The 26345-nt window shown below is 37.5% G+C and overlaps 1 protein-coding gene across 6 annotated transcripts in view; it reads right to left on the reverse strand.

Annotated features, from left to right (window-relative positions):
• The window catches only part of LOC126469964 (glutaryl-CoA dehydrogenase, mitochondrial-like), a 925249-nt gene that overhangs the window by 837846 nt on the left and 61058 nt on the right, over positions 1 to 26345 (reverse strand). For all 6 annotated transcript variants that reach the window (XM_050097386.1, XM_050097389.1, XM_050097388.1 and 3 more), the window contains exons 3-5: positions 13466 to 13600; positions 10596 to 10829; positions 3634 to 3763 (exon numbers count right to left, since the gene is read on the reverse strand). In XM_050097386.1, coding sequence (XP_049953343.1) covers positions 3634 to 3763; positions 10596 to 10829; positions 13466 to 13600 — 499 coding nt within the window. The remainder of the gene's footprint in view (positions 1 to 3633; positions 3764 to 10595; positions 10830 to 13465; positions 13601 to 26345) is intronic.

The following is a 26345-nucleotide window of genomic DNA, read 5'->3' on the forward strand; positions in this document are numbered from 1 at the left end:
GAATGAATCCCAACAGACTAACTAAACAAATCTTTGACTTCTTTTACAAAAAAAAGTACTAAACCCAATTGGTTTAAGGAAGTGGAAAAGGATTTGAGACAACTCCAGATTACCGAAGACATGTTAAATAATGGTACAGCCAAGACCGTGACCAAAGTCAAAACTAAGAGGTTCAAAGTTAAGATCAACACCAGGAAACCGATTCAGATATCAGAGGAGGAAAGAAAGAAGAGATCAGATAGAATGAAGAACTATTGGGAGAAAAAGAGAGCACAAGCATCAAAGAAGTGATTGATCTGATGTACCCCAAAGATGGGTGATTTGAAGTGAAAAAGAAAAAAGACTAATAAATTTCATAGAAGAAATTCCTTAATACGCAACATGGATTCCAAAAATCTAAATCTACTGAGATGGCTATTTTTGCATTCCTAAATGAAGCCTTAAGCACAACAGACAGCAAAGAGCATATTTCAGCATATTTTTAGACCCCTCTAAATCATTTGATGTCATCAATCACAACATGTTGCTTAAGAAACGTGAATCTGTCAGTACTAGTGGCCCAGCCTATGAATGGACAAAACCATGTCTCCAAAACAGAGAGCAATTAGTTGAGCTTGCTATCCAAGAAGGGAACAAGATAAAGTCCGACTGCTCAGAAAAGCAGAGCATTAGGTACGGTGTACCACAACGCTCCATTCTAGGACCAACTCTGTTTCTACTCTTTGTGAATGACTTGGAACCAACCAATCCATGCCATAACTACATAAAATTCACAGATGACAGAAATTTGATAATAAAAGGAAGGACCAGAGAAGAATTACTGCATGAGATTAAAAAGTGTACCACCCACAATACAGACTGGTTTTCTTGAAACAGTTTAGTAATAATTACAGAAGAAAAACAGTTACTATACACTTACACACAGTGCAAAATAAATGTCCACCAACACCAGACATAGAGTTGTTTACCAGGACTCTTGAAAATGTAAGTTCTACAAAATTTCTTCGAATATGGAACAAGAAGACCTAAGATGGGTTCAACATGCAAAATACATTACAAATAAATTGAATAAGATTTGTTATACTATCAAAATTCTTTCTGGTTGCACATCAAAAGAGACACTAAAAATGTACATTTTGCCCAGGCAGAATCCTTATTGTGATATAGCATAATCTTTTGGAGAAATACATCTGCAAGCAGAAGTTGTTTTATATTCCAAAAGAGAATTGTAAGAGCCACAGAAAATGCTGCTTCAAGAAGCTCACGTAAGCCCTCATTTAGGAAACTTAACACCCTTCCGCTACTGTTTCTGTATATCTTAAAAGTGATACTATTTCTTAGGCAATTCTTAGAAAACAGCAACAATCTTGTATCAATTAACCAGACTACCCATCTGCATAACTCAAGGAGAAAGTAGGATATACATGTTCAACATGCATACACAACACTGAAACAGAATGGACCACAACAAACACAAAACAGACTCTACAATAAGCTAATTAATAATATTAAAACAATAAAAGACACTTCAAAATTTAAAACTGCTGTCCATAAATATTTATTGCAAAAGTGTTGTTATAGTATAGATGAATATCTTGAAACATAAAAATCTGTTGCCAAATATTAAAAAAAGAATGACTGAAATGTTAATCAAAAGATTTACGTAAAAAAACCTGATTGAATTATCTGTGTTAAATATCACGTATGAAAGCCGAATTTTCAGCTGTGATAATATTAAGTCTAAATCAATGTAAATATACTTGTATGATTTAAAAAGGTGTATTGCAAATCACAATGACTTGTCCAATATCATATTGTATACGTTGTACAACAAATGATTAAAATGACCAATAAAAAATGAAATTAAATGTCTCTGCATTGGGAAGTTAATTTTATAAATACTTTCCTTGAGATTGTTACTGAAAGTCAATGTAAATTTTGGTGGGAATTAGATTGTTATAACTTTCATGTATGGCTACATGCTGGCCACTTAGATGAATGTCCGGGAGTTCTGTCTGCCCCATGACTCCTCCTACTTACCACAAGTGTGTGTGTCTGTGCGTGGCTGGCCGTGGTGGCCGAGCGCTTCTAGGCACTGCAGTCTGGAACTGCGCGACCTCTACAGTCGCAGGTTCGAATCTTGCCTCGGGCATGGATGTGTATGATGTTCTTAGGTTAGTTAGATTTAAGTAGTTCTAAGTTCTAGGGGACTGATGATCTCAGCTGTTAAGTCCCATAGTGCTCAGAGCCATTTGAACCATTTGTCTGTGTGTGTGTGAGAGAGAGAGGGAGAGAGAGAGAGAGAGAGAGAGAGAGAGAGAGAGAGAGAGAGAGAGAGAGAGAGAGAGAGTGAGAGAGAGGGGAGGGTGGGGGGGGGGAGGGGGAGGGAGGGAGGGAGGGAGGGGGGGAGAGAGAGAGAGAGAGAGAGAGAGAGAGAGAGAGAGAGAGAGAATTGGGGGGGGGTGAGGGGGGGGGGGGGAGAAGAGAATGACATTCAATTGAAGTATTACTTCTATGCTTCTATTTGTTTGGAAACATAAATATTATGATGTTATTTATTCTGAGAACTTTTTTCCTTGTGGATTGCCAGATGATGAACAAAATATTCTAGTAAAGCACTTGCTTATTGCACAGTACCTTTAAATATACAAAATTTCATATTTTCCACACAAAAGCAGAGATTCGCAGAGTCAAATACCTCACACAGATAATATGAAAAAAAAGCTGAATTGGTAATTCCTTGGACTTCAATGACTTCTTGACCTCTGCATATTACATACATATATTCATCTTCAATTCCTGAATCTCCTTTTCTTTGGCACAAACTGTAAATTCTATGCTTGATGACTGTCAGAATATCTAGTGGATACTTGTAGATGAAAGCCTGAAATTTGTTGCCTGTGACAGATCGAAATAGGCATGCAAATATTGCTGTGCAAAACTAACAATGAATCATGTATTAACATAAATACAAGTGCCTTTTTACAGTCCAAATTTGCCTTTCTTGTGAGGTTTTGTACCTGTAAATCATTCATCTTGTCACACTTTCTCTTCACTGAGAAATAATACTATGCATATTTCAGTGATATAAGTAGTGTTGCACTGTTTTGTGATTATTAAACATCAGATGAGCTATTTGTGTCTGCAATGATGTTCACCACTGGATAATTAAACTTTTGCGTTTGCTGTAGATTGTCTTCTGGTAATAAATGCCATGAAGCACAGCAAAAATTAAAAGGCTGAAACACAGTACATTCTCGCTAGTATATTGCACATGTGCCCCACCCACTCACTCTCTCTCTCTCTCTCTCTCTCTCTCTCTCTCTCTCTCTCTCTCTCTCTCTCTCTCTGCAGTAGCTACATCATTTTATTCACAGAGAAGATAAAATATAGGTCTCATAATATGTATGGGTTTCTGCAAAGCATGAACAAATTTTACATCAACGTAAATAGGTAGACAATGAAATGTTAAATCAGGGCAATTTTTTGATAATTTCACACACAATATGCAATGACAAACTTGCATTACAAACATGAACACCACCAGCAATACTATGCTACATACCTAGTAACACACGTTTCAAATTACTAATAAAAATTACTGAAAAATCCCCACAGCAGTGGCCAACTTACCATGTCTTGCTTCCAGTAAGGAAATATGATTTAGTAGCCACTGAGTACTTTGCTCTCGTTTGTAATCCAGCTATATCACTTCCATGGTCTGGTTCAGTCAGGCCAAAGCAACCAATAAGCTCACCTTTTGCTAAAGAATGGAGAAACAGACTTGTACAGGCAGTTACTCACGTATGTTAGAATGTGTAAATTAATTCTGAATATTTTGTTTTTAGTTTTTTTTTTTCCACTCCATGTGTTGTTAACTGTAATAGACACAGTCATGAAAAAGTCTTCTTGTTAGCCAAGTTGTGTCACTAAAATCTAGAATCTAAGCTTTTCACAACCATCTAAACAATGAAAGTCATGAGGAAAATGGACTGTTAAGGTTTACGGATTACACCATCTACAACAAGGTGGAGGATACAAAGCTTTTGAAACGCAGAAGACGAGGCAGGCAGTTTGAATGTCCATGGAAATAATGCTAACAGCTGAAAGATGGGGTAACACCCAACCATCAATCTCCACTCAAACCAAACATGCAAGAATGAAACTTACCTGGGCACCAGTCCATATGCCATATCTTTTAAAACTGTTTTCACACAGTCCAGCATGCCTCTCAATGTGCAGTATCCACTTCCACACTGTGTTAAGCAAATAACCTGGGTTTCAGTTGAAGTTACTGTTTTAAGTTTGAATTTCTGGCAATTCTTCTGCTACAGAGTTCCAGTATAAAACATTCTGACACAGAATTTTGGTTCAAAAAAAATCTTTATTTGTGCCCATTTTCCATGTTGATCTACACGCAAAATTTCTTTTAATTATAAGTGGCATACATATTCCATGTATGGAACTGTTTAGATAGTCTGGCTGGTATGCTGTTGCATACAGTTTCTCAGATTCTTCAATTATAACAAAGCTTTTCCTTCAATTTTGTACACAAATGCTGTTTAATTTATCAGGCACCAGAAATATATATAATTCAAGCCCACAAAAACTATATTGATTAGACTGCCACAAGTACGGCTAAACATGGAGTGGAAAATGTACACGACATACAAAAGATGTACATGGACACTTCTGCAGGAACAGATCACAATTCAAACTCAGAGAAATCAAGATCCTAGCCAACACAACTTCAGCGTAGATCTCCATAACAGAAAGAAGCATAATAAATTCAAACTTGTGACAATAAACTCAACTGGAGCTGACATTCGTTACTGGGTACAGCATGGAGGTGGGCACAGGACACAGTACAGGCATGTCAGACTGAATTACAACAGTTTCAGTGTAAGAAAATGAAGGTACAGGTTAATGCATCAGAAGCTGCAAGGTCTTTTGAGATGGTGCACAAGATCAGTTAGGAGAGAGATGGGCATTACATTGTGTCCTTTTATGAATCTTGAAAGTCATACCACATTCACTTTCTCAAATGCTAAAGTAGATGACAGATCAACTGGTAAAGTTGCAGGCGCAACTTTTTCAAACAAACCATCTGGCATTTGCCTTAAGTAATTTGCAAATACCATGAAAACCAAAAATCTGAATGGGTAGGAGGAGATTTTATACCCAACCTCCTTAGTGTTACTCCAGTCTCTTAACCACTGTCTCACCTTCTTTAGTGCTTCCAGAAGAACAGTAATGGGATCAGTGCTCATCTTACTGTCAGTTCTTTATTCCTTGTCCAAAAATGGATGTGCTGCTGTCCTCTGGCTACTGTACAAGGAAACACCCAAAGTGGTGGCTGGGAAGGCAAAGCTAGTTCTCCCACCCTTCATGTTTCTTTTGTTCAGTAGGTGCCAATGGGGACCATTTCACATAGTATGTGATTCTAAATGCACACTGTTGTCACAATGACATTTCTACCACAATCTCCAGCTAGGTAGCATCATAAGAAGCAAAGGATACTGAACAGATATCCGTCATCGGTTTGTGTAAACATACTGTTCCTGGTTCATGTTGTCATGGCTTTATCATTTTGTTTCAAGACACACAGTATCAAATGAAGAGTCATATACACTGTCTACAAATTTCTTTGTGACCTTAGAGATAATCCCAGAAGAGATGAAATCCTGCCATCACCACAGGTTGGGCAAAAAGCTATGTGTTAGTACACTTTGAATAGTGCAGTAACACGTGCAGCTCCATGGGGATAACAAATCTATGGTGAAGAAAGGTAGTTTCAGTCTCTGAAAAAAGGTATTAGTCAAAGTACAACAGCCAATTACTTGTGCAATTTCCAGAACAAACTTGTTCAGTACGTTGATTTACAGTGCTAAGATCATGGTGAATAACTGACATATCAACTGGCAGTAAACATCCTCAACAATTGGATTACCTAAATTATCTTAGATTTTCTACTCACTGAAAGCCTCACAGCCATTTCACCAAACCCTCTTGGAAGAAAGGAAGAGAGATTAGAGTTTAATATCCTATCGACAGTGTGGTCGGTAGAGATTGAGCACAAGCTCAGATCACAAAAGGATGGGGAGGAAATCAGCCATGCCCTTTTTCATAGGAACCATCTCAGCATTTGCCTGAAGTCATTTAGAGGAATCACAGAAAACCTAAATTTGGAGGCATGGGCATGGATTTTAACTGTCATTGTCCAAAATTTGAGTACAGCATGCTAAACACTGTACCACCTCACTCGGTGCCACTCTTGGAGAGGATTTGATACATTAAAATATCTAAAATGAGCTGTCAACACAGACTACCAACACACTATTTTAGACCAGCTGACTCATCATCTCCAGTCACCAGAAAAGAATTAGAGTTGGGATGGACAACAGTTAAAATGCCTGTGTATTATTAGAAGAAAAGACCACTGGTTTCTAGAAAAGAAAAAGACTAGAACAACTTGAAAGTTTAAATCTCAATGCCAAAAGAGAAATCTATCTCAAGCCCTGGTTCTACTCATTAAAGTTAAAAAGATACATTTCAAATAGATGTAAAATACATGTTGCAGCAAAGAAACTGAAATAAAGAGCAAGCGGTGGCAACAGAAAGCAAAGGGACTACAAGAGTTATCTGATGCGAGAGGCCTATGATAGTCACAATGTTTACGAAAGATAATCACAGCATCTGGCTCAATTATTGAGGCACATATCTGGTCTTCATCACAGGTAAAACCTTTGCTCAATATTATTGAACACACTTGAGACTGTCTTGACGAAAACAGTCCTGGAATCTCAGTGTGGCTTTAATTTCTCAAGAGACATCAATGTCAGAAGAATCCTCTTGGAACAATGCACCTCTGTAAAGGACATGGAAAACAGAATCTGTACTACCCATGCAGCCTTTGGACACATCTGCCATTGGGTCTTCTCAATAATGATCTAGGAATAAGCAATAAACTGATAGAGTAGCAATTATTTATTGTTTCATTCCTGCAATATGGACATGAAAACTGGACTCCTCATTGCTGTTGCATCATAAAACTGGAGCAGGTACACATGTCTGAACAATTACAAATTTTTTGAAGATGGATAGTTGGCTCAGCACAGAGCATCAGAAATGACTATGTAGTTAATACCATAATGTAACAATCAGAAATAATGATACAGGGGCATCATACATCATGCAGACCACATGAGAGTACAGCAAATGACTGTAAGAATGGCATTACATTGTGTCCTTTTATGAATCTTGAAGTCATACCACATTCACTTTCTCAAATGCTAAAGTAGATGACAGATCAACTGGTAAACTAGGTTTTGCCCTTTTGCGTGTGTATAAAAAACAACCAGTTAAAATGTGACATATTACAATTTGTACACCACAGGCACCATGCATTACAGGAGGAATACATGTGTTAGGAGACAGTACTGAATCTAGATGCACATCAAAAGGATTTTATTCCACCCCAGTGGCTGCAAGGACTTACGCAATGGCCAGGTTGCAGCTTGTTGTCCCTCACGTCCAGTCACTCTTTCTTCCTATGTCTCAACAGTAATATCAATGGTTATAGGGGAATGTTACATTGTGTCTCAGCAGATGTTAAGCAGGCATCCTTGGATGTAGCGCACACTACTTCATTGCCTCCTGTTCACTAGTACCTGGGAAGAATATCATCTCTTCCCCTAGATGTTGTGAAGAAACGAGGACACTCTGCATATTCTGCACTGGTTTCTCTGCTGTGCACCGGCACTGAACGGCTTGCAGTGTACTGAGGAAATCATAGTAATTTTATAGCTAACACACATCTCATCTGGTCCAAAGCATTGTGAGATGTCACATCATAGTGTAGTGGTTATCATAATAAGCAGGTGTTTTCTCACAAGCCACAGGTAATGCCCAAATATGACTTCGAGAAGGTTTGTCTAATAATGCAGTGCCATTAAACTCACACTACTTCTTATACTCACAATACCTCTTATATTCAATACTTACATTGAGGAAGCTATAGACAAGTTCATGAAACTACTGTGGTGGGGATTAAAGTTAATGGGCAGAAGATAGAAAGATAAACATGCTGTGTTACACAGATTACAGTGCCGTAGTCACAGAAATGAAAGAATATATAGACAAGTTCCTCTGAACTACGGAAATAATTTTCTGTAATCTGTATAGTATGAGAATAAACAAGAGAAAGACTAAAGTGATGGTGTGCAGCAGGATCACCAGGGATGGTAGAAGCTGGAAAGAAACTGAGAGCAGAATGCAGCAGGCTAAAACTGCATTAAATTTGAAAAATAACATCAGTCTGAAAACAAATAAATGGATCATGAACAATTTGTTTGGAATGCAGCCCTATACAGGTGTGAAACTTGGACACTAGGAAAACAAGAAAAAAGATGGCTACAAGCCCAGGAGACTTAGTGCTACAGAAGGATAATGAAGATCAGCTGTAGAGGTATAAATACTAATGAAGGGATGCTGAGAAGAGTACAGGAAACCAGATCCCTCTAGAGGTGCATGCAAACAAGAAGAGACAAACTCATAGGCCACATTTTAAGACACAATAACATCATTTAAATAACAACAGAAGGAGATGTTGAGGGGAGGGATTGCTGGGAATGACCAAGGACATCACAAATGCAGCACATTATGAATGACGGGATGTGCTACATACGCAAAAATGAAGAGGCAATGAAACAGACGGGGGTATGGCATACTGCTGCCAACCAACCTCAGGATTGAACACTAAAGAAAAGACCCACTGAGTGGATCATATTATGACTACATCCATCAAATGGCTGGTGCATCTACTCCTCAGTTTTTAGGTCACTTCTGAAGACTTCCCATTTCATCATTACCTTATTAAAGTTATGCTACCACATGTAACCATAGTAGGCAAAATTTCACAACATTCACAGATCTACAATGCCACCAGCAAAAACTTCTAACATCAAAATTTTTTGCTGCTCTTAAAGTAATGAAGCCCACAGCACTATGCCAAGATTTCATTAATACATGCATCACAATACTGAAGTGTGCTTTACACTACTATTCTATTCATAATTCTCAGATTTGTCCACTTATTGCCTTTGATCTCACCACCAAACACATATGCCTTTGATCTCCCCAACAAACACATATTGCCAAAAACTGGCACACAAAACCAACTCTCTGACTGTTCAAAGACAACATGTCTACTGTCCATCTTAAATCAGTGACCACTACATTTCATTACATAAATACTATTATTACTAATAACATGTGACAATAAAATACCTTTCAACATTGACATATACAACAACCTTAACAACATTCATAGAATACTCTAGCAATAGCAAACAAAAACTTAATTATAAATAGACTACTGCAACATATAATACAGGCAACTTCAACACAACAATATAAAAATAAATGTGCATTACTCAATAATTGACTTGGAATTAATGAATTTTGTAACAAAAGTGTGCATGACTGTACACTCTTACAGCAGATATAAACACATTTTGGTGTGTTTTGCACTATTAACAATATGTAACTGGCCATGTTATTTGACTGAATTGGAAGAATACATCTCTGGCTAATGTCAATATTAGACATCTCTGGCACTACAGCCAAATGGTCAGTCTTGGGTGTTAAGTGTGTCAGAAGAATTCTAAAGGTACATGTTAATGTAAATGCGTGTTACTAGGCCTCCCGTCGGGTAGACCGTTTGCTGAGTCTTTCGATTTGACGCCACTTCGGCGACTTGCTCGTCGATGGGCATGAAATGGTGATGATTAGGACAACACAACACCCAGTACCTGAGTGGAGAAAATCTCCGACCCAGCCAGGAATCGAACCCGGGCCCTTAGGATTGACATTCCGTCACACTGACCACTAAGCTACTGGGGGCGGACAGAGAACAACTTATTCAAAATAAAAGGAAACGTACTGAGTCAAGTGTGCAAGCACCCCCCCCCCCCCCCACCCACACACACACCCTCACATTCATACCACATCACATCATATAAAGACCAAAGAGGAGAATTATTCTGGAATAGATACAGGAAGCACTCAAACCTGTTGCATGCAAACATCATTCTGTACGAGTTGCAAATATAATCGACCCATATGTGTGGGTACATTATAAGATGAAAGTAAATGATTACTGTATGAATAGAATTTAATACATATGGGTTTTATATCATTTCAGAATTTATCATTGACCTGTTATCTGCAAATTAGCTTTTTCACATAATTACTGTCTATTGACTTATATTTTAAAAGAATGTGCGTAATTTCTGATTTTTTTTTTTTTTTTTTTTTTTTGCAAAGTGATAAATATTCAGTAAACTATCATGTACAAACACAACATTGATGTAATAAGCATTCCTGTCACGTATTCAAACAAATAAATATTGTAGATAAATAAATATACTTGCAAATCTGATAATATGCATTTTGTGCTTGTCTATCTATTTACTGTTAATAATGTTTAAGTTATAAGGAAAGTGATCAAACATATTTAAAGCTGTTGGCAACAATTCTACTATATTTTTCTCAAATAAAATTTACACTTAATGAACAAACAAAACATAGCTTACCCAACTTTGGAAGAAACTTGTCCTTTTGTTGTTGTGTACCAAAATCATGAATTGGACCCATAACTAGGGAAGACTGCACACTCATGGCAGATCGATAACCACTATCAATCCGTTCCACCTCACGGCACATCAGTCCACTAGCTACATTGGAAATACCAGCACATCCATACCCCTGAATGGTAGCACCCAGAATTCCTAGTTCACCAAATTCTTTCATAATCTCTCTGTCAAATACTGGAATGAAATTATGATCAAATTGTTGTAGTGACTTTCATTACAAGGTGGATCAGTTTCTGTAAACTAAATAAATTTATACAGTTAATCAAATTAATCTAGTACTTATCTACTCACAAATTCTTTCACTTTTACAAAACCTGTATTTACTGTACTTCTACACATCTAATACTTTTGGTACTTTTCTACAGCACAACATTTGCAGTGGAAAAGAATCATACCTCAGGCAACCAAATCAAATGTAAAATTAATTAAATGTATGGTGTTTCTCACTTTATGCAGCAGCTATGTTGTTAATAGAATGACATTAGATTTGGTATGGAAGTGGTCATGCGTCCAATATAATTGCATCACTGTACGTCTGTACCTATACTCTGAGAATAACAATTAATTGTATTTGAAAAGTACTTTTTATTGACCCATATATTAGGGTCATTTCTTGTTCCATTCGTTGATGGTGGTTGTGTCATGTTATTAGACTAGCTTTATATTCACTTTTTCTGTAGGTATATAGGGCATGCAGAAATTCTCCATGTTGTTGTTGTGGTCGTCAGTCCTGAGACTGGTTTGATGCAGCTCTCCATGCCACTCTATCCTGTGCAAGCTTCTTCATCTCTCAGTACCTACTGCAGCCTACATCCTTCTGAATTTGCTTAGTGTATTCATCTCTTGGTCTCCCTCTATGATTTTTACCCTCCACTCTGCCCTCCAGTACCAAATTGGTGATCCCTTGATGCCTCAGAACATGTCCTACCAACCGATCCCTTCTTCTAGTCAAGTTGTGCCACAAACTCCTCTTCTCCCCAATCATATTCAATACCTCCTCATTAGTTGTGTGATCTAACCATCTAATCTTCAGCATTCTTCTGTAGCACTACATTTTGAAAGCTTCTATTCTCTTCGTGTCTAAACTATTTATTGTCTATGTTTCACTTCCATACATGGCTACACTCTATATAAATACTTTCAGAAATGACTTCCTGACACTTAAATCAATACTCAATGTTCACAAATTTCTCTTCTTCAGAAACGCTTTCCTTCCCATTGCCAGTCTATATTTTACATCCTCTCTACTTCAACCATCATCAGTTATATTGCTCCCCAAATAGCAAAACTCCTTTACTACTTTAAGTGTCTCATTTCCTAATCAATACCTGTTTTCAGAAATTTTGTTGCATTTTTTATGTTTGTTACAAATTTGTTTTTTCTGCAGAAAAACTTAAGCTGGTTCTACTGGCTATTTATTCAAAAAGATTAATTTGTTTTACAGCATATGTCACATTACCAGAGAGTATAGCAAAGTCTTCTGCAAATGGAAGACAGTTTATTCCAATATTTTTGTTTTGTCTCCCAATCTTACTGGTGAAATCTTACATTCATTCAACTTTTCATTCCAATTCTCACTGTTTTCTTCTAAAAAACAATTAAAAAGAACTGGGTACAGGCCATCATCTAGCTATATACTTCTGTTTATTTTAACAGAACTATGTATGTCTCCCAAAACTTCACTTTAGATATTGAGCCTTTAAGTGTTACACAAATTACATTTGCTAGTTTAGACTTTACACCTAATTATTGGATAATTTTATTCATAGCTTCTCTGTCAACAGAATCAAAAGCCTTCCTGAAATCAAGAAGCATTACCACAACATTTTTTGTATTGCATAATCTGTGACAAATGACTGACTTCAGATTAAATATTCGTTCAGAATATGATCTGCCCTTCCTAAAACCACCTTGATATTCAACTAAAAGTCTAGCCTGTGTCATTTCTACACTGTTTAGTACGATCTTGAAAAATATTTTATATCAACCAGCAGCAAAGGACCTCTGCTATTGTTAACATCTTGTTTACTGCCTTTCTTATGTTGTCAATTTATCAAGGCTATCTTTCACTATCTTGGCCTTTTTTTGTTTTTCAGATTTCTTCAAAGATTAATTGCAGCTCATTTTTTTTATTTTTGGTACAGACAATTTGAAAAATTCATCTGTAATAGCGTCTTTGCCACTAGTTTTATTGTTTTCTAAGGTCCTAATTAATTTTTCATTTTCTTTGATACTCAGAGGAAAATCATGTAGACTTTTCTGAGTGTTTGAGAATTCCAGCTTATGGATTGCTTTCAGACAGTTAAGAAGCTCATCAAAATATTTTGCAAGTATTTTCCAATTTTCAGTGTTGCTCAAGCCAAGTTCACAATTTTCATTTATGAAATAGACACCTGGGGTTTGGTATTCTACAAATATTTTATAATACTCTGAATGCATATTAGTCATGTCCTGAATACAGTTTATCAATAAGAAATTGCATAAGAGTTCTTGAAATGATCCTGTTTCTGCCACTGCCATGTAAGAGATCTGGACTTAAGCTCAGAGTAACACTCTATGGATATATAATATTGAAGAGTAAAGAAAGGAACAGATGGGAGATACATTTTTGTGGGCAACATTTTGTCTGGTTTATCTCCTGTATCCTATTCAGCTTGGTAAACAGTGCAATTGCTAGTGCTGGCATGGCTTTCCAATTTACATAACCATACCAACCTCTCTGTCCACATGAACAGTCCCATCTTAAAAGGAAATTCCCAGGAGAGAGTACAACTTATTATGAACATTTGATCAAAGAAGTGAGAGTATACCTTCATTTCTATGAGCAAGAGTAATACGAGGTGCCAGCTTCTCACTGCAGTAAGCTCGGACAGTGTCTCGTATGCTGATTTCATCTTTTGTAAGCTGTGACTCAAGGTTCAGTGGATCTTCCCAGGAAAAATTACCTGTAAATTAAAAATATACGGTCTAAATAAATTGTTTTACAAATGTTAATTGCAGTTACATGTCACCTCCAATTTCATGTTGAAATGCTTCCATTTTTAAATCACTATTCAACATATTGCAAATAAAAGAGAAATCTATAATTATGTATGTATCACATAAGGTAGTGATGAAATGTGTGACTCAAGGAAAATGACCACGAAATATTTAAGATATTGCCACCACCCTTTCCAGTGTCGGACCAAAAATTAGTCATGATCCAGCTATAGCAAGACTGGAACAACATTTCATCTCACATCAAGTATCGGATGATGCTGGGTGCAAAGCTTTCCTCATCACTAATGTAGGGCCAGAGATATTTAAATCAATCCAGAGGTGTCCAGAACTTGAACCAGTGACTCTTTCCTATTCTGAAATTAAGAATAAATTAGGATCACATTTCAAGTCACAATTCCTTGTTACTGCAGCCAGGTATAATTTGTGTTTTTATTTTTAACAAACTGAATCAAGACTATAAAGAGTCGATAGCACAACTACATGGTTTAATCAGAGATTGTAAATTTCAGTGTGAAAGTTACAAAAAAATGTGTGGAAAGCCTTATACAGATTCTCGAATTAGAGATTTGCTAATCAAACACTGGAAAATGCAGAAAGGAATTTAACAATATTATGGAAAGGATAGTTGCTACTGTGCGCCACACACACACACACACACACACACACACACACACACGAGACTGCAGTCTCTGGCAGCGGAAGCCGTATGGCTTAGTATATCAGTGTCCAAGAAGTCGTCTGCCAGTGGGGTAGGAAGACAAAACTTTAGTGACCCTGCAAGAAGCAAATCCAAGAGCCAGCACTGAAAATGCCTGAGACAGAAGTAAATGGGCAAACACATGCAATCAATTTTTGTGTTGTCACAAATCTGTTTAGTCATGATTCATGAACTGGAAATGTTGATCATCTCGTTATGTTTTATGTTTATGAATTTGTATATTTTTGTCTTCTTCCATGGGCTTAAATGGCCTGTTTATGGGCAATAAATGATGATGATGATGATGATGATGATGATGATGATGAATGATGAGGTTTTAACTGTAACACTTAGCGTTAATTAAGTGCTGCTAAAATTTCAAATTGAGACAGGCTGATCAATTTCAATAATTAAGGTACAGGTGTACCAGAAATTAGGGTCATCAAAATTAACAAAATTTTGGACTTCATTGTTTAGTTACAGCAGCCAGCACATCCCGGTCAAAGGTCAATTTACAATGTACATTGCAAATAAGCAATTTACCAAACAGGCAAGATTCATAGTTGTCAGGTCACTTAATGCTACAAATTTGCTGGGCTTTCATCTCTTCAATACACTAGGCTTCACAATTCATGAAAGAGTGAATCACATTTATACTGACATTTCGACAAAAAGGTTACAAAAACTATTGCAGAAATATCATTATATTTTTTTCAGAAGCAACAAGTAGCATTAAAAATTACAAGGCACACACCATGTTGAAGCCAAACAGTGTCCAAATTTTGCAAAGCATGCAATTTCCCCTTTGTAAAAGAATAAAGTTAAAAAGGAGCTTGACCACCTGGAACAAAATGGTATCATAGAATCCATAACCAATAGTCAATGCTGCCATTTTTACTACTCAAACGGTATCTGAAGTAAGTGATCGTTCAACACAAAAAGTAGTCTACTTTGCTTATTTTCATTCGCTTGTGTCATACGGTATTACATTTTGGGGTAACTCTTCCCATTCTCAAAGGATATTTTTGGCTTGGAAATGGGCAGTTCAGTCAATAAGTGGTGTACATTCACGAACCCCTTGTCGACCCCTCTTCACTAGTCTGGGTATTCTGACATTGGCCTCTCAATATATATATTCTTTACTGTCATTTCTTGTTAACAATATCACCTTATTCCCAAGAATTAGAAGCTTTCACTCAGTTAATACTAGACAGAAATCCAATCTGCATTTGGGTCAAACTTCCTTGACACTTGTGCATAAAAGGTGTGCAGTATACTGCTGCATCCATTTTCAATTAGCTACCACAGGAGTTCAAACATCTTAGCAGTAATCCACATGCTTTCAAATTGACACTGAAGAGCTTCCTCATGTGTCACTCCTTCTATTCTGTCGAGGAGTTCCTTGAAAAATTAAGCTGCTTCCTATGTTATATTGTTGACTGCATTTACTTAAACTTATGTCTTGTTCTTTTTTGGGTTTGTATGTATTTTATTTTATCTGTTATTACTTTGATGTTGTAATTTCATGTCAGCATGGTGTTGCATTGTGCTTTAAAAACCACATAAGACCACAATGTGCTCAAATACGTACAGGAAGAACTCCTTGGCTGGTCTCTTTTTAAGGATCTGATGATTTCCATGCAGCCAGCCATGTGGAAGACTTACAGATACAACCAACAGCTGCCTCCAGCTTTGTCTCCAGCAGTGGGGCCAGCTGCAGCTAACCCATGAGATATCCCTGAATGTGGACATCTTGCTTCGACTCACAGACAAATGTATGGAAATGGACATGGTAGGATAGCTTTGCTGACCAACCCCTCACCGAGGTTTCAGGTATGGTTTTTCCCGGTACTGCAGAAAAATGGGAACAGGAGCAACATTTGTGCACCCACCATATTCACATGTCAGGAAGTGAGGAAGCATCAAGCTTATGAAGCCAGCTTCATCAGCTCCTCCCCCCCCCCCCCCTCCACACCAATCATTCCTCACCCCTCACTCCTCCTCCCCCCCCCCCCCCCCAAGGGGAAGGATACTGTGTATATAGCCATACGGCAGATAGCAATATCACAAAAGGGTGCTACCAAGCACACACATTTCATGTCAGGAGCCTCAAAAGCAGCAAGCAGTCACCACCTAGCTGACACTCACATATTGGAACTAATTTATACTTCTACTACAGGTCCTTCAAAGCATCAGATCCATCTGTTGTTAGTGATATCAGTCATCACTGAGAGTGCTCTCATCAGGCAGTACTTTCTGCTTTCACCAAAGAGATTGTAGATGCAAGATTATTCTGCCAGCCACCTTGGCTTTTAGGAACTAGACTTGCTTTAGTGGACATAAGATTGCACTTCCCATTAAGTTGCTGCATATATCTACACCTACAGTATTCCCTTATGATTCTTCCTATAGCACAAAGAACATTTTTTTTAGCTGTTTCAGAATGGTCTGATCGCCCTACCAAGTCATATTGTAACTCACCCGCAGCTCGTGGTCTATTGGGTAGCATTGCTGCTTCTGGATCATGAGGTACTGGGTTCAATTCCCAGGCAGGTTGGGGATTTTCTCTAACTAGGGATTGGGTGTTTGTGTTGTCATCATCATTTCATCATCATTATTTGTGACAGTGGCTACATTGGACTGTGTAAAAATTGGGACTTTGTACAGGCACTGATCACGGCATAGTTGAGCGCCCCACAAACCAAACATCATCACATTGTAACTCAGGAGATGCTTAGCCAGGTTGAGAGTGGTGCTTTGGAATGCTTTTCAATTCATTCACTTTAATTTTAAATGTCATTTGACTCCTACATATGCTAGAGGCACTTGATAATGAGGCTTCATCCCTGAATCTAGTTCTGACTACAGAAATTAAGTGTAGCTGTAGAAGAGTTTTCCTAGTTTGTGTGTGTCTCAGGGACAAACCAGTTATTAGCAAAACTGCTCCTACATCAAATCTGACAGTGGGAAAATTGCACTACCACACTAATGTTCACGTGACATGTACATGGCACAGACAAACTGTGATTCATCATTCCAAAAGATGCTCTTCCAATGTTGTATAGTATCCTGCCACAAATTTTGCACTTCTGTAAATGCTAGTGAACTTCCAGTATTGTGATCCCTGAATTAGGTGCCATAGCTTTCTCATGAATGCAACCCCTAAAATCTCTTGACAATTGCTAAGAGTACTGGCATTACTCTCCGATCAAAAGTTCCAAGTCACCAAGATTGATGTTTTATAACTCCCTGTTATTTCCATTTTATCACTCCAAAACTCATTGTTGAATGCCATTTCTGAAATTCTCCCAAAATGTCAAAAGTAGAAAGACTGAATCCATGGGCACCAATAGTCATGCATTTTGAGCCACAATTGCTTCTTCTTGAGTACCCATTTGACTGCTGTGGCTAGTATAAATTCTTTTAACGCTGATGTAGCATACATAGATTCATTGCAAGTTTGTTTGGGTCTTGCAATCTCTCCAGTTACTTTCCGGGGCATGTGTTTGGTTATTAATGGCAACCTAAGTATATGATAAAGTTTAGGTGTGTGCACAAGTATAAAGTGTAGAAACTTAATTGTAATTAAGACGCTTGATAAAAAAATTTAGTATATAGTGCCTGAGACACTTGCAGGAAATTTCACAGAAAACTGACTAATCACAAAGCATTGGTTTTTCAGCACCTTTTTTATTCACATGCTAAACAAGATCTTTGCTGTTGTCTTATGGCTATTAAGTCTGAGATGATCAGTATGGTTATTCAAGGAGGATTTTCCTCATGGCAGAGACAGACGTTAAAGAATGCTGCAGCTCTTCTTAAACAACTGCTGCCTCTTGTCTCATGGTTTCAACATTCATAGCAAACAGGAGCTTTTGCATAGCTTCTGTTTACTATCTGCTGTATTAAGGATGCAAGGTTGTGGTGTTTTTTCCATGACTGGTACAGCTACATCATTCATAAATCTGTCAAACTTCTCTCAACCTACTCTTTTCTGGTGCTTTGCTTCGATATGTTGGTACCAAATGATCAAGCTTTCTGTTCTGGCAATATCCTCCACAAGGAGTGATTAACTCTCACATCCTGCTTTATCTTTCATCAGATAAGACACTTAATCTTCTTCCATCATATTCAGATTCATTGTGTGGAATAGCTCCAAAATACTTTTTGCATACAATTGTACATTCATTTGAAGATATTGCTCCCAATGGTCCAGATGTTTTTCTGTCAAGCAGACTTCCTGCTGACTCTCATCAAAAGAATTCTTAAATTTAACTTCAAATTTCTCCCAGCTCTTGAGCTTATCTTCATTGTTCCTGAACCAATAATGTGCTCCACTGTCCATGTCAGAATATGAAATGGTAAGTCACATCATACTAGCCCTCCTGTATACGGAAAACACAGATAAATAATTTATGTGTAACTGGCTCATCAGTATTAATGTACTCATTGGTCTCTTGCTTGGGGGAGCAATGCCCAGTTATCATTCAAGTTTCTCACCATGAAAGTGATAGCTTTTTGATAGCCACAGTGGTGCTGATGGTCTGAATAACCCAGAAGTTACACCAAACTATGTCATATTGATACCAGAATCATATACAGAATAGAGGTGCAGGATCATCAATAATACTTAACAACAACTTGTGTGTGTGTGTGTGTGTGTGTGTGTGTGTGTGTGTGTGTGTGTGTGTGTGTGTTTTCTAATAGAGACTCAACCCTACAATCCTCAAATCACCATTCTGTACTATTTCCACTGTGCCAACCACTGCCTGTAAGCTACCTTACCATAAATGGCTCATGTCTCGCCTGACCAGTGCCAAAAATGCCCACACCCCCTACCGCTCCCTCCTTCCCCCAAAATGCTTGGCCACCTGGAGGCCCTACTTCTGTCACTTTCATATCTGACCAAGCACTAGATATACCACAAATCTAGATAAAATTGGTGGTGATGAGCAGGTGCGTTCCCACTGTAAATTTGAGTGTCAGTGACTCTAGTATCTAATTCGATGTTTCCTCCTTTGATACTTTTTTTTGCAGTGGTCTGAAAATGCTCCTTTCAGTGGGATGGGAAACATACTGTTTTTGATACTACAATTGGTACGATATGATACATAATTTGTTTAACCATAAGCTTTTTTGCATTTTTGCGTACTGTGCTGGGAAGATCATTCCAACCACTCAAGTGGTTTTAACCTGACGTATTATTTTGCTTATATATTGTTCTTTTACTTCCTCAGATTCAAAGCGCTTATCTGTGTAGCAATGTACTGAGTTGGTAAGTGGGTCTGTGTCTGGAATTTTAGTGTCAGTTGCGGAAATAAAATGTTTTCTATGAATTTTACGGTGCTTTGGCCTTACCTTCATGTCTGATATTTATTGCCTTCCCATTTGTGATAGTATGTGTTTTGTGGCATTTGTTAATGAGGTTCCAGGAAGTACAGCTTACGTTTGGTAGTTTGCTATCAATTCACTGCGAACTTGTTTCCTACGGTTTAGGACTTCCGAATTGAAACTCTCCTTTGCAGTCATATATTTTTCTTTGAAAATGTATGCCCTAGATGACTTTTACAGTACACAGAGGTCATGGATATTCTGTATGAGCTTGACTAATCTGCTTGGTAGTTTCAACCTCTCTCTTTTTTCACACTGATTATGAATTGTTTTTGTTTTAATTCGACAACAAGAATTAAAATATCTCAACAGAACTGAACAGAATTCATTTTATTTATTATTTGATCCTTCTAACTGGTAGACAATGTCCCAGTTCTATCAAGCTAGTATATGTTTTAGTGTGATTATGTTCATAGTGGTTAGGCTTCGTTTCTGTTGAAGCATTTTTGCAATTCCTGGAGCCTCCATATTTAAGTAATCAACTTTCTGATAGTAATGATCAGAGTAGTGGAATTATAGGTTACTGAACTTAATACTATCTTCATCATATTTGCTAATTATTATATAATGTGTCCCACTGGAGGATAAATCTGTTACTCCAGTGTCTGAAATAACTACATTTGGGTGATTATATGAATTTAACATATTCAATAATTTTAAATGACAACAAGAATAGAATAAATGTTGCATATGATTGGTATTACTCAACACACAATATTTTATCATAAAGTTTCAACTTTGTTAGTATAATTCATCATTATGGTGTTTAGCATGAGTACAATGCTAGCTTCTTTATTTATGAACAAACCTTATTTGGGTTTGTTTGTAAAAAGCTTTTCTGCTACCAGTCATGATTTTTCTTTATTTATATTTTTGTACATGATGAGTTTCAGGAAATGATTCCTATTTCCCCACCTTTTTTATATTTTTGTTGTAAATGGTCTATGTGTGACAAAATGTTTATACTATTTCTTTCTTTAAAAATTGTTATAACATATTAGTTTAGCGTGGAAAGTAGTCAAGGTGACTCAAAATCATGTCTGTATAACATAAGAAAGATTTATTCTTGGTGGAGATGGCCTTCAGGCAATAGAGAAGAAGACAGTCGAGAAGACAACTAGAGTCAAGTGGGAATAGACATTTTCTGAGTAGTGCACTCAAGGGAGCGATTTAGGACACTTTTACGTGAGTTCTTGAAGAAGGCGGACATGCCTGTGGTACACTGCGATATTCGGTTGTATTGGTGATTGATTGTGGGTGGTGAACAGCCACTACAAGACTAACTTCAGCAGCAACTCTAACTTTCACAAGGTCTGAATGTACTCCAGTGTAGAACTTTCAACTTTTCTGCTTGCATTTTGGAGCTGAGAATAAACAGACAGAGTTACTGCATTTAATAAGGTTATTTTATGTCTTTATTGTACTTTGTTATTAAAGGACCATTTCTATTTATTTGAGATTTACCTTCTTGAATAAACATTATGCACCTAATTCTCTGATGTCGGACTACATCAATTACATACATTAGAACAGAACCCTTTTTCTTAATTATTCATTTATCTTTAATTTATTACTTCTGTTTCATTAATTTGCAATTCTAGCCAATGCATAGACTATTCAACTGTAGGATCACATCTACAAGTTATAGCTGCTGGGCATGAAAGCAGATGTGTGGAGCGACCCTACGATATCATTGAGCTGTGTATAGCCAAATAACCTTAGGTATGAGTAACCACAGGTAAAATCACAACTGATTTGCTCATATAGGATGCTGGTTACAAAACCATCTACACAGGGCATAATATCCATTAGGTAACATCACAGAATGGATGCTGTGAGAAGGAAAGACTGGAAACTGACCAAACATAACAAAATGTGTTCTCGGTGTTTTTGGGAACAGAACACACACTGAATGTCAGTTTTATCTGTCTGTATTAAGGAAAACTGTGGATTCATAAATAGCCTTTTCATATCATGTACTTCTCTTCTTGGATCTTCAAAACAAACAACAAAAAGAAGGTTACTTTCAAGAGGTGAAATGCGTTGTATCGCTGGATCAAATATGCATTTCAGACCAGAAAAAGTTTGGAAATTTCTTTCTGGTGGTGTTTTATTCATGAAAGTACTATAACATTTTATATTTAATAAAACTGTTGTGTGCACATGACAGAACTAAAGAATAAGAAACAATCATCAACAATAGCCTACTACTGTTTTGGGGCATCTAACATGGCAGTGCTAGTTTCAAAGCTACGTATAGTGTAAGTCTGTAGCACTATCTCACCTTATTATACCTCCATGGGTCAGCAGGCATGGGGCAAAGTGATACATCCATTCCATCCATTGGCCCCACGTCATGTGGGTGAACTTTAGTGGCAGATTTAAGGACTGCTGTTGACCGTCTCAGCACCACTTGTCTTGGCTTGCTAATATGTACTGTGTGCTCTCCAGTGGATTTATTTACAACAGCCTTGTGATACCTAGCTATTTTCTGAACATTGATTTGAGCTGTGATATTCCTCGTCTTTGATGTGTGGCTTGCACATTAACATATAAATTTCCCTAATGTGGTGTTGTCTCCATTCTCCATTCGACCGCATGTTGTGCCTTCCGTAAACGACCAAAAACACGTATGGGCACAAAATATGTTGTTGAAGATGCAGACTTATAACAGAGATGATAAAGATTGTTTGGAACTACAACCCATCCCATGCCAGAATAGGACTTACCAGGTCACTTTGCTGAGTGTTGCAACCAAGATGGCAAGCAATTTTCTGAGCTCTGGAAACAACGGCTCAATCAGCAGCAAAAGCCCATATAGGAGCTGATGGATCTGGCATGTTTATAGTTTATTCCTGCAGTCACAGCTTTTGAACCATTTAATGAAGCTCAAGAGGACTGAAAAATGGACTAAAAACATTATGCACTTCATTTCCTGCAATTGACAAAGTGCCCTGTGAGACAGTCGCTTTTTTATTATCTGCAAACCCATAGCTCTAGTGTCTTGTGCAAAAATTGGCTCCTTTTTCTGAACCATAAGCATTGCCCCTAACAACTATTAATTTGTAAACAATAAAAATGGCATGTTCAGTCATAAGAGGTTGAAACTGATTTCATATCTCTTATAACCGAGGCAGCCATTTTTCTCGATTACAATACTAATATTGTGGTTGTTGAGCACATAGTTCCCAATGGACTCCAGCATCAAGAACCATTAACTTGCTTTAAACGAACATTTTCCACCAAACATACATGTGGTGGCCGTTCATTTAGAGTTCCTTTAACACTGTAAAGAAACATCAGAAAATTGTGCACTGTGGATCACAATATTGCAGGGCATGAGTAGAAAATGTAAGTTTGTATGTTCTCATGGAAAATTATATGCAGAATCATTAACATGTGATGTAGTGACCAGATTAGCACCAGACAGTGAAGTGTATGCTGAAGCATTAAGACAGTCAGATCCAGTTGAAGTTTTACGTACTGCCAGGGCTTTTGAAATTTTACAAGCACCTCAGGCACCCAACTGTCACCTCAACTGGCAAATGTGGTACAGCCAAGTCTGTTTGATGGTAAAATTGCAAAAACATTTCACAGTTCAAATGGAAATGGAGTGGTGCTTGCCCGACCTGTATGGCATCAAAACCCCGCATCATCACAGATTGCCATCTCGGTCTCAATGAAATTTTCATAGACTGCCCAGTTGCCTGGATTCTCTCTCTTTAAATACTAGACATAGTTGCCCACATTATGATGATCTCTGAGAATAGTGTTTTTGCCAGGGTCATATAGCTGACATTTGTCACAGCCAACCAAGCCAATCGCAGTCAAGCATGCCAATTCCAATAAATGACATCACAGATTCGAGGGTAGCATGATGTAACTCTATACTATTATCCATGTTTCATGGTATTCTAATTTTATTCCTTTTTGATACAGGGGCCTCAGTCTTAATTATTAATCAACCTCTGTATGTCCAATTGAGGCCACTACCCCTAAAAATTCTGATACTAGGCCAGTTAATTCCTTCCTCTCCTTTTACAGGCAGAACCCTCAAAGAAGAACATTTTCAGCCTCAGTGCATATGCAGCATTTTGGATTTCTACCCATCTCTTAGTACAAAAAGTTCATAACACCAGCCCATATGCAGATTCTTTGTGTCTCCAATATGCTCCGTTTTTTTCTGAAGATTTGAGGAGGTCGTCCTTTTTTTTTTTTTTTTTTTTTTTTTCTTTCTTTTCTTTTGGTGACATTGCATTAAAAGGCTAGGTTGTTCCAAAATTTTTGAAGCCCAACAGATACCTTTAGCTTTGCAGGTTGAAGTTTAAGTAGAACTAAACCACTTAGAGGGGTTAGAACTGTTACAAGTGATGTGCCAGATTCCTTATAGCAGATGGGCATCACCTCTCATCATTGTTCAAAAACCAGTTGGTGCATTACACCTTTGTGAGGACTTAAAAAATATGATAAATGCTCAGTTGATAGGGAACTCACATCTGTGTCCTGATGAATTATTTTCAAAAATGGCAGAGGATCAATATTTCTGTAATACTGATCTTTTGGAAACTTATTTTCAGCCTCCTTTGGATGAGGCTTCTAAAGGCTTCTGCTGATAAATACTCCTTACGGTTACCTTTCATCACTGCTTGTGATGTTTCAGAAATTTCTAGAACAAACTACTACCAATATTTCACAGTGCATCAATTATGTGGATAGTGTCACAGTACAAACAAAATGAAGCAATGTTTCCAAACTGCTCCATGTCTAACTTTGTATCAGCCTCATTTACCACCTGTGTTACTACGTACATGTTACCATACGGCATCAGGTCATTCTATGGCATAAGTACTTGTATGGTTCGGAATGGCCTGTCGCATTCAAAGGAAGGAAGGAAGGAAGGAAGGAAGGAAGGACAATCAGGATGTAATGTCCAGTTGAAACTGAGATTGTTATAGTTCAATTCTTTTATCTTGGCGGTTCGCGCATGCCCGCCCAGACGCGGGAGATCTGCGTTGCTAGTTGTACTCACCAAGAGAAGCAGTGCTATAGTATAGTTCGCAAACTTACGTTTAGGAGGCAGCGCGTAGTTTATGAAGTAAAGCGACCACGGCCTCATTAACCCTTTCGCTGCTACAGAGACGTGCTCCCCGCATTCCGCGCTGTGCACGATTTTGTCATCATTGCACTGCTTGCCTGTGCAGACACATGGTGTTTCGACTGCTTTGACACACTTCACCATTCGATTTCACAAAAACTATTTGTCCCAAAAATTTGATTTTTACACATCTTCTTGACTGATACCTTCCCCCCATAAATGACTTAATTTTGTTTCGCTGTTCAACGCAGTAATTGTGCAGCATTAGATGTAGTAAACAAATTGCACAACATTTTGAAGAGTTTGCAGAGGTAAAAGTCCATAGCGTATACTTTCCGTATGGTTGATTTTAGTTGCCACTAGAAATTTCAAAAAATTACATTCAAACGAATAAAATTCATGAAGTAAGACACTTCAATATTGTTTTTAAAATAAAGAAAATATTAAGCACCAATGAAGGTTTGAACTCTGAACCTTTCGGATAGCAGCCACACACTTGAGCCATTACGCTAACGCAGCTCGTCATTAAATATACATCCCGAAGGACTTAAATATATCACGCAAAATACCAAGAAACACTGTTGATATGATTATAAATTACTCACGTTTCATCGAAGTACAATAGGAAATAAACAATTACCGCTGTTCTTTATTGCGAAAAAGCGGTTAGTGAGAATGATACAAACACCTTTCCTTGCTATCGCCTGAATTAGGAGGCTTATTGCTTGTTTGGTTTAATTAATTAATAGAATATGAAGCAATTGGTATAAAGAATGCTTTTTCCAAACTTTCTATAAAAGAAATTATGCTATCAAGACACTGCTTTTGTTCAATTACTTTATTTATGACTGAACGTTTCTAAAACAGAAGACACTCGTCCGGGCTCTGCACTGCAGTCAAGCTCTCGCAACATCGTTCTCTGTTCATTGGCTAACTGTGTTTTGTGACGTCAGATGCGCAAAACGAACCTAAACTCGGCCGTTGTCATAAATGACGTGCACTTTAGAGATGCAGCAGAAACTCAGAATGTTTCAAGGATGGGGAATGAAGATGGCAATACCCTTTCAAAGGTACTATCTCAGTATTTGCCTTGAACATATTGATCTCAGCAAAAGAAAATTATTCACAGTTAGAGACAGAAACATTAGCAATTATCCAGGGTGAAGCAGAAGAAATGCAGATTTTTCACTAGCGAATGACTTCTAGTGTTTTATTTATAGAAAAAAATTACATTAAATAATAACACTTTTATTGCAGTTTTTAAATCTACATACATTAATCAGAATCAGAAAATAACATGATTAAGATGATATCCTTCCTGTTGGATGCAGATTCAGAGCCTCTCCTCAAAGTTCTGCACAGCTTCTTCCAATATTTCATTCAATACAGCTTTAGTTTCTCGATGAATGGAAATTTTCAGGTCATCAATTGTTCAAGGCTTGTTCACGTAAAATCTGGATTTCAGGTAGCCACACAAAAAGCAGTCATAAATGATACAGCGTACAGG

This window comes from Schistocerca serialis, chromosome 3 (genome assembly GCF_023864345.2).
Source record: "Schistocerca serialis cubense isolate TAMUIC-IGC-003099 chromosome 3, iqSchSeri2.2, whole genome shotgun sequence".
Taxonomy (NCBI): domain Eukaryota; kingdom Metazoa; phylum Arthropoda; class Insecta; order Orthoptera; family Acrididae; genus Schistocerca; species Schistocerca serialis.